The sequence below is a fragment of the Lepisma saccharinum genome, chromosome 3, assembly GCF_977018435.1.
Source record: "Lepisma saccharinum chromosome 3, izLepSacc3.1, whole genome shotgun sequence".
NCBI lineage: Eukaryota > Metazoa > Arthropoda > Insecta > Zygentoma > Lepismatidae > Lepisma > Lepisma saccharinum.
This window is the reverse complement of record NC_139231.1, coordinates 54183263-54197333: the sequence shown is the minus strand read 5'-3', so window position 1 is coordinate 54197333 and position 14071 is coordinate 54183263. Positions and strand designations below refer to the sequence as shown.

General features: G+C 38.0%; 1 protein-coding gene across 2 annotated transcripts in view; it reads right to left on the bottom strand.

Annotated features, from left to right (window-relative positions):
• Window positions 1–359: 359 nt before the first annotated feature.
• The window catches only part of LOC145985787 (uncharacterized), a 40636-nt gene continuing 26924 nt past the window's right edge, over window positions 360–14071 (bottom strand). Inside the window, exons 2-4 of one of the 2 annotated variants that reach the window (XM_083119869.1) lie at window positions 11324–12008; window positions 9196–9239; window positions 360–1594 (exon numbers count right to left, since the gene is read on the bottom strand). In XM_083119869.1, coding sequence (XP_082975995.1) covers window positions 9225–9239; window positions 11324–12008 — 700 coding nt within the window. In that variant the 3' untranslated portion in view covers window positions 360–1594; window positions 9196–9224. The remainder of the gene's footprint in view (window positions 1595–9195; window positions 9240–11323; window positions 12009–14071) is intronic. The other variant, XM_083119868.1, reaches the window with a different exon arrangement.

The window sequence follows — 14071 nt, the reverse complement described above, 5'->3', positions numbered from 1 at the left end:
AAATTTCCTATATTTTCCATCAGGGGATTCCCCACTTTCTTTGAGAGTCCCCTTGCGCAATTTACACTGGGCCTCAATTGCTGCACCATTGTATTTGTCAGGCACGACTTTATTTGTATTATTTTAATCCGACATTGATATCTTTCTTCCTTCTTGAGTTATTGTACTTTACACATGGTGTGAGGCGATTTTCGCACGCCTGTCACTCGCAAACGGTGCCGATTTCGACATTTTTTCACATGGCATTTTTTCCTTGTTTCTACTTGGCGATTCACCTCCCAAGCGTTGTAAACGGAATTTTGCACCACCCTGTATACCCATCAATGCAATGAAACAAACAATGAGATAAAATGAGGTTTTATTTTCCCGACGGCTTTTGCACCCCCAATCAGAGGGTCTGTGCATGCCTATGAACTGAATGTAAGACAATATGCAATAAACCATTGGACATCCATAACAGAAACTAAACTCCTGGTCTGTAACATCAAGACATTACAACATAAAGTATTTTAGGTATGCCCTAAAGAGATATAAATATTCAAATTTACTTTTGAGAACAATGTACAGAAACAAGAACTGCACTTCCTTTCAGTTTTCAGGGTGGCCATTCTAGGACCTTGATAAAATTCAAGTATAATTCCCGGTTTTCAAAGCAAACTTTCCAAAAATTCATGGGTACAAGCAGATGTTTTCTGTATAAAGTGTCTGTGCAATTACAATTTATCAAAAAATTCTAATTCAATTCAATTAAACTGTGTGTGTACATGATATCTAATTAAAATTTCTGAGCTTACATTTGCCATTTCACATACTCAGACTCGAAATACATCTACAAACAAAAGTCACAAATGTTACGGGATATATTAAATTATATTATATTAATTATAAAAACAGATAAAAATATATAAATGACTTATGTGAGTGAGTAGAAATGGTTCAAAACACGTTTTGGAAGTCTGTACTACTTCCTTCATCAGGTAAATAAAATAAAAAACTTTAGGTGCCAAACATGGTACTGCGTTGTCAAATCATAAGTTGAGGATTCAGGTTAAGGATAAAAAAGGTAAAAAACTTACTGTGACGGCATAAAAACTCCGATGAAAAAAGTTAAAAACAAAAACCACACAACTAAAACAAAATGCGAATTCTGTTTTATTTTCTACGCAACTTTCTTTTCTTTTCTTTTCCTTCCTTGATAAAAATAAAAGCTAAACTGTGAAAAAGTTGCTTCAGGGCATTAATAAATATGCATAAATTCAATTGGTTTTGGATTAATGAAAGTTGCAATTTCTCACGTCTACGGAGAAAAATTCATGTAGAATTCATGAATAATTCCCGGAGCCAATAAGTCATGCATAATTCCCGGAATTCAAAGAACTGGTGAGTAGCCACCCTGGTTTCGTTATTTATTTAATTTATTATAATATTTTGAAATATATCTGATTGCACATTAATCCCCAAAATTACATCTTATGTTCATTATGATTTCACACAGTAAAATAATTTAAGAGCAACAATAAAAGAGCAGGTCATCCTTGATTCATCCTTAAGGGCTCCCACCATGCAAATCTCTTTCTTGTTGCTGGCCTTGCACCTGTAATTTTCGTAATAATTTGAATTACAATTAGAAATCATTAGGTTTAACTATAATTTTCATTATAATAAAAACATTAAAACATGTCATATTACACACACATTGATAGGTTCGAGTGAAGGACATGGTAATGCAGGTTAATATAAGTTGCACAACATAGAAACCAGACGGTGAACAATTAACATATTTAATTGAAACTGGACGTTATGTCCGAAACATTCAAGTACATTGAATCACGATACAGCAAGCTTACACACAGAATACATCTGCTTATGATTTCTCTTCTTCTGGCTGTGAAGACCAAGCCTTGTAGACATACACTTAATACCTGGACTGTATCATCCCTCCAGGTGTCCAATTAAAAAAAAAAAAATCAGGTATGTCGATGACCGTATTGATCTGGTGGGTGGCGATTCCTGGTAGACCTTCTCAAAGACGAGTGACGCATGCTAGGACCTGGTCCTGGGTATCTGGCTCTGCCTGGGGTAGGTTTTGGTACTGCTTCACCGGGGTTGGCTGAATTTCTATTTGGTATTGTAACATTGAAGTCGTCGCCATCTATAGTGTTGTGTGAAACATGTCTCTTCAACCACCTGGGGTCACTCATGTGACCCTATCTTCCAAAATTATCTCGTAGAGGATACTATCCCCAATACGGCGAATAACTACTCCTGGGACGTAATTTGGAGTACCGTGTTTAGGTGATTGAACCCAAACTGCTGAATTGATGGCGAAAGTACCGTACTTGGACGAAGAGTCATTCCAAAACTTTGCTGACTTCCTCGGCTTGAACGGAGATTTACTCGACAGAGGCACCTTGTTTGGTTCCCACCAAAATCTGGGGTGGTGTTTCAAGACTGAAAGTGCTGGTAAGCTTCCTTTTCCACCCAGTTTCTTGTTCCGAAGGATGAAAAGAAGGTTGGCGATTCCCATATCAAGTTTAAGTGTGCTCAGATTGGGTTTGTCAGTTATAAGCTTGACAAGAGCGGTTTTGACAGTACGAACGCATCGTTTGGCTAAGCCGTTGCTAGGTCTGTGATAAGGTGGTGAAGTAACATGTTTGATGCCATTCTTAAGGCAGAAGTTACGAAATTCAAGAGAAGTGAACGTTCGGCCGTTGTCGGATATGATAGTATTTGGTATCCCTAGTATGGCGCAAGATTGAATAAGCCAGCGGATTGTTTTCTTTGTGTCCAAAGTATGTACAGGCCATACTTCTGTCCACTTGCTGAAGGCATCTACTATCAGTAGGAACTTGCGCTCTGCAAAGAAAAAGTGGTCTATATGCCATCTCTCGTTCACGTACGAAGCGAGAGGCCATGAAGAATCGGGTCCGTTGCAGACCTTAGGAGCATTAGCTCGGCATGTATTGCAGCTCACTACAAAATCTGTAATCTCCGCTGATATGCCTGGCCACCAAAATCTGGATGATACAGCTCTTTCATACGAGTTGAACCTATGTGTCCATTGTGTAAAGCTCTAAGAACGTCTTTCCGTTTGACTGGGTATGATAAGTCTACCTGACCACATGAGTGTTCCCTGCTCGTACGTAAGGTGATCTCTTCTTTCGAAGAAAGGTGCGGGGTTCTTCTGTTTGGCAGACGTGTTGAGTTGATGTGTCCAATCGTTTACTACACAGGAGACCACTAATGAGAGCAGTGGGTCTTCTGAAGTAGCGTTCTTTATTGAGTCTCGTGAAAGAGGAGCTACAGCATCTTCAATGGATCCGAAATATGCATGAAGTTCTTCTTCTCCAGCTGGTATTGCATCATGTGTTTGCGCAGGCAACCTGCTTAGAATGCCAGCTACTTCTACCTTGCTGGAATGAATTATATTATATCAATATGAAGATAAAAGTAGAGCCCATCTCATCAATCTATTGGATAAATGTTTTGAAATGGCTCGATCTGGAGAAAAGATAAACTTTACAGCTCGTGCGTCTGTAACAATCTCGAACTTGGATCCAAGTAAAAATTTGTGGAATCGCTTGATTCCATGAACTATGGCTAGAGGTTCTCTCTCTACCTGGGAGTATCTCCTCTCCGTCTCACTGAAGGTGGTAGAAGAACAGGCAATGGTCCGTAGACCGCTATCGACCCAATGACACAATTGCGTGCCACAGCCGAAAGGAGACCCCATCGGTGATTCGGTTATAAGTACCACGGGTTTTGTTGGATCAAAAGGTACAATAGGATTGACGTGTCAAAGTTCCGCCATGAAGCTGTCGAACTCATGTTGACAGTTATCATCCCAGTTCCAAGAGACGTTTTTCTTGAGTAAAGAAAGCAAGAAGTGAAGTTTCAAAGCTAAGTTGGGTACGAACTTTCGATGAAAGTTAATCATCCCAATGAAGGAACGTAATTGTGATTTGTCTTGAGGTGGTGGAGAATTTAGGACAGCCTCCAAGTTCTTGTCTGACGGCTGTATACCTGTGGCGTCAATCTTGAATCCTAGGTACTCTATAGATGAGGTTAGGAATTGACTTTTGCTGGTTCTCACTTTCACATTGTGTTTGGCCAGATGACTCAGGACATCACACGTGGGTGTGAAACATTCTTGCAATGTTTCACCTCCGATGATGATGTCATCCAAGTAGAAGGGAACTCCGGGAATGTCATCTAGGATCTTCGCTAGGACCATTTGAAACAGATCTCCATTTATCTTTATGCCAAAAGGTAGTCTGTGAGGTTTATATAATCCCAAAGGTGTGTTGACGACAGTGATGCATTTGGCAGCTTCAGACAGTTCCAACTGTCCGTAAGCCATTTGTAGGTCAATAACTGTGAAGTATTTACACCTGGCCAACTTAAGAGAAAATATCCTCGACTCTAGCAATGGGAAACTTGATGTTTTCAGTCATCTTATTCACCGTTCCTGAGAAGTCAGTGCAGAGGCGAAGTGAGCCATCTTTTTTGGTGACAACAAAGTGGTGAGGCCCAATCCGAATATTCGACTGGTTCCCATAATCCTACTTTCACTAGATTTCGAATTGAGTCCTGAACATGGTCACGAATACCGTAAGGAACTTCGTAATGTCTACGAAATACCGGTGCAGAGTTGGATCTCAGTGGTATATCGACCAAATAAGGTGCAATGGGCTTGGTCAAATCACCATCAACGATTTTCTCGTGTCTAGAAGAAATTTCTTTCCTCAGATCGTCGGTACCAGCGTTAGTAATAGTACCTGGTATGGTGCTAGCTGAAAGAACACTAGCGGTAACCAAAAATCTTCTTCAAGATGGTTGAATAATGTCCAACGATCAATGGATATACAAGTTTCTCCTGACAGAGAAAAACAGTCAAAGTATAATCCCTATTGTCTAAGTACAGTTTGACAGATGTTTGTGCTGTAACACGTATGTATCCTTCATTTACACCTCGTAATCGTAGGCTGGAATTAGATTTAACATAGTGCGGAAACAGTTGGTCAAAATACTTTTTGTTAAAAAGAGTAACAGCAGACCCAGTATCTACTTCACATTTAACAGCACATTTATTGATCTGGAGATTTATTATGAAGCTATCCGAACTGAATTGCTTCTCCTAAATGTGTTGAGTAGAAGTAACCACTTTGGAATGATGACTGAGAGTATCAGCGTTGAGATGGTTGAAGGTGAGCGTAGAAAAGTCATGATCTGAACCATCATTGCATGTTGCGTCATGTGAGGTCGTACTGGACGTTCTATTCACAGCTCTATCTTTCTGCTTCTTTCCAATGGCCTTGTCCTTTGCAGTAGCTACAGGTTGCGTTCCTTGCCGAACATAGACCTTGTAGGTGATTCTTGGTGCAGTTGCTGCACTGGAAGTGAGAATTTTGCTTAGTAGCAGTTTAGTTCTGAGGTTGATTGTTGCTGTTCTGCCTCGTTTCACCCGAGCGTGAACTCGTTGAAGGGCCTGTGTAACTATCTGGATCCATCCGCGTCAAATTTCTTGAGTTGGTGGCAAAGTCACAGAATCTGCATTGTACTTATTCAATAATAATTTAACTTCTCACTCTAATAACTCACAATGCAATGCAATCTCTTGACATTTAGCAAAGGAAAAATCATTTTCGGACAATAATCTTTTTCAAGTAGAATCTGAAAGTATACCAACGATGAATTGTTCAACAAGTGCCTCATCTAAATACTGCTCATACACACATTTGGCTGCTTGTTGCTTGATTCTCACTACAAATTGAGTAACTGATTCTCCTTGTGACTGAATACATTTTCGAAACTTGAACCTCTCTGTAAACTTGTTGGTTTTTGACCTGAAGTGCTGAACCATTTTGTCGTGAATGACAGCATATGTTAGTTTATATGGCATTTCAGGAGCCGTAATATTGCGAAGTACTTGGAAGAACTGCAGCTTTTCTTTCAGTTGGCACATTCTGGGCGAGGCAGAGTTGATCAAAATGCTTGAAATATTTCTCAATATCTTCATTTTCTTCAACAAATTCGCTGAATGTAAGGTTGAGAGCCATGCTGTTGACACTTAAAATTACATTAAATGATAGAAATCACTGGAATGTTTGGAAGTTACGATGTGCAACTGAAACTTGCTTTTGCTTACATGTGAACAAAATTAGCAAACATAAATGTTACCTGTAAAAAAACATCTTGTTGCTTTGCGACATGAAATCTTACTTGTCACTATCCCGTGGCGATAAACTCATAAAGTCATCCTGACGATATGATTAGAATCCTTCAAATCTTCTGTTCACTGTCCTCTGTCCACAGTGCCAAATTGATAGGTTCGAGTGAAGGACATGGTAATGCAGGTTAATATAAGTTGCACAACATAGAAACCACACGGTGAACAATTAACATATTTAATAGAAACTGGACGTTATGTCCGAAACATTCAAGTACATTGAATCACGATACAGCAAGCTTACACACAGAATACATCTGCTTATGATTTTTCTCCTTCTGGCCGTGAAGATCAAGCCTTGTAGCCATACGCTTAATACCTGGACTGTATCACACAGTGTGTAATGAGTTACCCATCTCTCCCACATGACTGAGTGAAATGGATCATGCACTACACGAGATTGATGAACCCATATTGACAGAGATGCATACTGACTTTCTTAGTGATTTTGAGCTAAGGCTTAAGGAATATAGAAACATATTTTAGGTAATCATCTGGGTTTTTGTTGTTGTTACTATTATTTCCATTGTTGTTATTATTTTTAACTATTGCATTGTATTTGTAAACTTCACTTTTTGATCTCACAAATGTTAATTGTAGCACCTTAAAAACACAACTCCTATGCTACTTTCTGTGAATATATTGTGAATGTTACATTAGTAAGAGCAATGCATGTACCCCTTATCTACAATCACGCATGTACATGCATTAAAAAATCCAACTATTTCCATCACTGCCAGAATATTTCCCCTGTTTATTGTTTCATTTTTATACGAGATGTTTATATCCATGCGTGTAACTTGGGGCCTAATTTTGAGGGGGTAGAATCGAACTTGGAGCTCAACTTTGGGTGGAGGGGAGGCTAAAAGTTTTCCAAATTAAATAAATAAATAATATGAGTTAACTGTGATATTTACAAAATCACAAATATTACTCTTCATTATTTTGCTCCTCAGGTCCCAGGAGGTTAACAAATCTACTATTAACTTGAAAATTTTAATGAAACTGAATTTGAGGAGGGGGAAGTGCCCCCATTGCCCCTGGCAATTTACATTGAAAAGGGCAAATACTTTTTTTCTAAACCTGCAATTGGTTACAGGAGTGCTCTGTGCTTATTTTCAATTTTAATTGAGTGCCATTTAAACATTATTTAAAATATTGAACTGTGGTGTTCTCTAGCTGACTTTTAGTCTCAAGTGTGACCTGATCACATTCTAATGATATGATGTAATTGGCAGTATGAGAGATACCATTGTAGTGGAAAGTGTGTTGTCACAGTGACCGCAGAGCTCACCTGTGACCGATTATGTTACATTTTTTTAATATTTAGATTTGTGCATTATTTAGTCAATAAGTGTACACTATTTTTAGTGTTTTTGTGAATATATGTCTTTGTCGTGTTAATAGAAAACACGAAAAGTGTCTAAGTAATTTTATATTATATCAGATTTGTGGAAGACAGATGGAACTGACCTAAAGTTGTTCTGGGCAGTTTTGAAAAACGTGCAATTTTTGTTAACGTTGAGAGCTGATCGCTTTTGACGATGTGTTACTCTATTTGAAAACAAATAAAAATTTTGAAACAAAAATGTAAAAAATAAGAAGGAAAATAATAAACAGATCACAAGAAGTACAAAAATTAATTTTTAAAAAATTAATATAGCAAACACAACTGTTCCTGGGTAAAAATCTAATGTATCAGCAGAAAAAATGAATTTCCTACCACTTGCAGATTTGGCGCTCTGTTGCCATATTCAATATATTTACACAACCAGGAGAACAAAACCACAGTTAAGTAATTTAAATATTTTCTATCACTGGCAAAAATAACCATGTTCTTGAATATTCAACATTTGTCATATTTGTTATGCTGGCAAAGATATTGAGTAGTAATATTTAACCAACAATTTGTAATATTGATTTCTCATTCAAAAACAAAGATACCATAAGTGGCAGTTTGAAAAACAGCAATATCTTTCACTGGGAACCAGATTAACAGTATTGACAGCATGCGCATGCACTCCGGTACAGCAAGACCACAGGGGTGGCACACAGGATAACTGTTACAAATTAACTTTTGGTTTTTCTTATTTCTTCCGGGTTGCCTCAATCTGCAAGCCTTCAAGGTTCATCGTTTTTGGATATGAAGCCATCAACACCCTCTCGCGGCGTGTTGACTAAACATCTGCGTAACATCACCTTAGCCAGCCTGTAGGCAGCCAACACCATCAATGTCCCTAGGAACCAACAGGCGACCTTGAAGGATCCAATGGGATGGTATGCTATGTAGGGGGAAATTTTGTTTCCCAATGGGCAAGCGCTGAAAGAAAGCCAGAGTGCAATCGTTTCACTCGGTTGATGGCCTCAGTGTTGCGAGCTGCACAATAAGTGGCCAAGTGCGCTGTATACTGTCAGCGATGTAGCATATCCACCAAGCTAGTTAAAATTTATATTCATAAATAAACTATAAAGTTTCAAAACACAGGAGAAACACAAAAATATGATTGCTGACATACGAATGATATATTCTATGTGAAGATAAATGTTTCCGAGCGTTCGGTCTATTAAGACAGCTAATATGTCCATGGACCCATCCGCCAAATAGAGTTGGTAAAACTCGCTGGCTGCGGTCACACTTTTTTCAAGCACTTTGCGAGGTGATAAGTTATGGTTTTTCAGGCAGGTGAATTTCTATTTGCTTCAAAAACTTTAGTGTTGGCATTGTTTACTATTTACTACGGAAAGAACTACGTGGTGCCAAAGTGGATTTCTGAATATTGCAATGTGTGAAAATCTTTCAAATTGTTTCAATCATCCCTGATCGTCTGTTGCATTAAATATGTTTGACAACAGACCAACTGAAATTCGAAAAAATGAACAACTGCACCAGGACATTTATCTTTCCCCTTAGAGACATTATGGAAACAGTATCAGGTAGAGTGCTAATTTTTTTCAGTATAACATACCTTGTAGAAGCAACGAATTCTTGGTTTTCTTAATTCTTCGGGATCTGCTTCCCCAACGGAAAATGCAAAAAAGGGTTATTTTGCATATCCTAATTCATACTCCCATAAACTAAGATTATCTCCTACATCTAAATCTGGTTCCTCTTAAAGGATGAATGATAATTAGATGACACACATGAAGAAACAAATATTAATTTGCCAAATTCGAGTGCAAAAGCAGAACTAGAGCAGAGCTAACTTGGAAGGTGATTAGAATTACAGATTATCTTTGCAACTGACCTAGTATTTGTTGGTTTTGTATTTACACATGTTATTTAATATCGCTTTACACTTCTTTAGCTTAATCATGACAATGAAAAAGGTGAAATTATGAAATAGATGAAAGAACAAACAAAAGGATAAATCTATGCCTCACCAAGATTCAATTCTATAGAAACCCTAGATTCGTAGAATCCTATGCTACATAATACTTGGCCACGAAGGCTGAACAAACGAAGATGGAGGATATAGAAAGGACAAATAAATAAAGTAAGTAGGGGTAGACAAAACTAAAAATAAGTCAGGGACCAGCCCCTTTTTATCAGGAAGCAGCATTTTTTTTTCAAATACGGACAAAGGAAGCCATGAATCCAACTAAGATTAAGCTACACATTTTGAAGTGTGAACTTAATACACCTGATTTATTAATTAATACAAGATGGGTTAAATGTAATTAATTCCTGAACTGGAGTGGTCTTTCTAAAGAAGTCTCAAATAGTAACAGCATAAATAACTATGCAATACATTCTAATATATAGCTGACTGTGCCATATTGCTGCAGATTTTAAAATGGCATGTTTATTATTAGGGAATGGATTTTAAGGTGCAGCACCTTTCCTAAAATATAGCTGTTTTCAAACCAATCGTTTGAGAAATGTATTTTAGTACTTGAAATCAAGTAAATGAACAAACTTTGTTGTACCTTTTCATGAGAATAGAACATTTATCCCCTTTTTAACCACTCTTTGATGCTTCAGCACCTTTTTCCTTCTTTTTCTTTCATGTTTTGTTAAAAAATTGGACAGAAAAATAAATGATTTTCACTCTTCTTGAACAGCTACATAAAATCCTATAGCCTCATTTTGTAGAGCAGAACAGAGCTATAAAATGGTATTATATAAAATTGTGCAATAGTATAATCATTGCAGCCTCAATAGTTCCCTAGATAATATAGCAAAACCTGCGAGAGAAAACACAAACTTCAAGAAAACCTTTTCTCCAGAACCACAGTTCTATGCGGTCCACGCACATTATATGCAGAAGGTGGAAAAAGAGAGCATTGAATAAAGGCATTTTATCAGCAACTTTTATTGCACCTTTTCCCCCCCTTTCCCGACCATTGCACCTTAAAATCCTTTCCATGTTTATTATTCTGATTTAACCCTTCGTGGGTCATGCAAGAAAAGTTACGTCGATGGTCGCGCACGGTCTCAGAGATCGGGTTTTTAAAATATGCTAAATTAATGGTCTAAAACTCCAAAAAATCCTCAATTATTACGATTAGATCTTATCTTTCAACAATTGAGATTCTATAAAACTAAAAACTGAGATTCTATAAAACCATAAAAAGTGGAATTCTATAAAATTATAAAAAGGTACTCTTCGTTAATCGGGCATGGAACAAAATATCGGATTTTCAGTGAAAACTAGGTACGCCCATAGCCGCTGAAAAGAAAATTGTTGGGTAAAAGTGGAAGGTTAGACAGAGGGAGGGTGTTGACAAAACAATCACTGATAAATAAAGTTAAAATCACACACTCGGAATGAGAGACCATGCGCGACCAACGCAGGGTTAATAATACACATTATACAGAAAACACACAAACATGGAAAAACATATGCTCTACTAGTTATTTAATAATAAAAAAAGTAATGGAAATTTCCATAAGTGAACTCAAAATATTAAGATTTTTTTTTATATCCTAACTGAATTTGAAAATTCAGGCAACACGTGAAAATTTTCAGGTGCCATGGCAACCAGGCAACCTGCATTTGTCTACCCCTGTAAATAAGATATATTAACAGCATTAATAAGAATAATATTCCAGTGAAAAATTCCATACCTAGACTAACTTTCACTAGAACATACCTTCATTTCAAGAGAGTCCAGCTGTGTTTCAGCAAACTCTCGGGCATACTTCCTTCCATACCATGCACCATTAATACCACCAAAAATTCCACCAACAACAGAACCAACAGCTTGTAATGGAACAGACCCGACCACACCTAATGGTAAGCCTAATCCGAAGCCAATCAAGCCACCAAGGCAACTTCCCGATTTCGCTCCTACAGCAGCTCCACCATATCCACCAAGAATGGAACTCATAGTTGCCACTGTTTGCTTGGGTAATGTTTTCTCTCCTGACTTCATATCTTTGACATCTTCTGAAACAGCTAGTCCAGTTTGGTACGTATGAACTGCAATAGCCACATAAAAAGCATTTTCGTTGGCAATTTTGGCCAAATGTGTAAGTTCACTACTCAGTGACACAAGAAATTCTGGAATGTGAACATGGGGATCATGTATTCCAGTAAACTTGTAACTTATATTGATATGAGGGTAGTTCGCATTCTTGTGTGGATTATCTATCCGAAATACCCAGCTGTTACCAACAGCAGTTTTGATTCCAAAAGCTGTTGTTCGAAGGTTTTCTGTCATTATTTCAAAACTGCCAGTTATCCTGGAGGCCAGAATGCCATCTATTATGTTTTGTCCTCTGTTGCAGGCTTCTTTGAATAAGTTCACACTAATCATGTAGCGATTCAGGTCATATCTGCAAATAAAAATTCAATTAAAAGGAACTACAATTTTGGTGTCAAACTGTCACACTTTATTTCATTTGTATTTTTGTCATTTTACATCTCTTTTCTGCTACTTTTGGCTAATCATGATGATTAGATGAAATAGATGAAGGAACCCCAGTGAGGGGTGGTCACTCCCCCCCCTCTCCCCAGTCAACATTCCACCATGCCTTCTGCTCCTCACATCAATGAAGTATCGAGTAATAACTTCTAGGAGTATGATGATCTACATCTTTTCTGAGTGGTGTTTTCTGTGTGTTATCACCAGGGAACATTAATTTGTAGTAAATTTTGATTTTTTTAAAAATTTTATTTTAAAATTTTGGGTGCATCAGCACTTAGGCTATTTTGCACACATCACATTATACAGGGTCCAGGCCCTTATCGTTACAAATAACAACTCTAACGTTGTATAACTAAAATCTTAACATATTCTGACGTCTGTTAAAAGCTGAGGCTGTAAACAGGCACTCAGCACACATAAGGACAAAAAAACAGGACAACACAGAATTATACTGCCCATAGGGCCATTCGCCAGAGCCTCATTTGTCTGCAAAATGCAGTCAAGGGTGTACTACGTGGAAATGAGGTTGACGGATGTACCGTGCGTCCATTTCGATCTTCAGCCGAGAGATCGGGATAAGCGTGGCGGGCGGCGCTGATGGAGATGCCGACATTTGCGGCCTGTAATGCCCACTTATTTTTATGGACATATGCAGACATTTACATAAATATTGCAAAACGAGCACTAACCTGTGTTATAAGAGTTGTTCAAACTGATATCCACCAAGTGCCAAGTGTGTAGACTTTCGGGGAGAATACGTTGAATAGCCTGAAACTTTCGTGCCTGTAGCTAAAGTCCTTCTGGGTCGGGCCGAGAACTTATCAGCCCCCCTCGTAACGTGAACCTTGCGGCTGGCATTCCAATCGTCTCACTGACACAACACACATACACACTGCAATAACACAAACAAGTAACGGCAAGTAACCAAGAATAACACTCTTGCGCACAGTACGAAATTAACAAGCTCTTGGTTTACATCTGCTCGCCACTATATTCACAGCTCTGTCGCGAAGGAACAAAAAACTCGAACTCGGAGATTTTGGATTGCAAGGAAGCTCACGAACACCATTGACTTTTAACGGTCTCGTCTACAGCGTAATCTTGATACAGTGTTGCACATTCGAAACCTCCAAACGATCCCCATCGGCACAAAACTCTTTCAAGGATATAAACTTACAAAGGACGTTACTGGTTAAAACTATGATTAAAATGTTTTATTATGTGTGGCTTTTAACATCGTTTCTAAAGCATATTTTTTTGTGTATATAAGGGCAGAACTTGGATGAATTACAGATGATAAATTATAACACAGGTTAGTGCTCGTTTTGCAATATTTATATAAATGTCTGCATATGTCCATAAAAATAAGCGGGCATTACAGGCCGCAAATGTCGGCATCTCTGTCAGCGCCGCCCGCCACGCTTCTCCCGATCTCTCGGCTGAAGATCGAAATGGACGCACTGTACTATGTGGAAGATCACCCTTTACACCCCTAATTTGTAGTAAAAATGTGCTAAATATGTAAATATATATTTAGTTAATTTCACCAAAATATGGAGTTAAATATGGACTTAAAATTGTAAGAAATTACCATTTTAATGATATAAGACACTACACAAGCTACATAAAATACACTCTTGGCATTGTAACTATTACATTGAGTCATGACTGCCTTGAAGAGAAACCAGAAGCGAAACCCGTACATGTGCCACAACATCATTGCATCTGGTGCTGTTGTTAGACAAGCAAGTACTAGTAAGGTTTAGCAATGGGCTGCTTGACTTGGGACTCTCTTCCAACACTGCCAAAATAATGTTCATAACAACCACGAGCTGATCCTTGAGCCCTCATTCTCATTGTTGACAACAATTGTAAATAAACAGGAATTTCAAGTGTTTTACAATAGCAAAAGCAAATAGTTGGAAGGTATAAAATTCATTAAAAAACAAAACATTATTGTTCAGATGACAG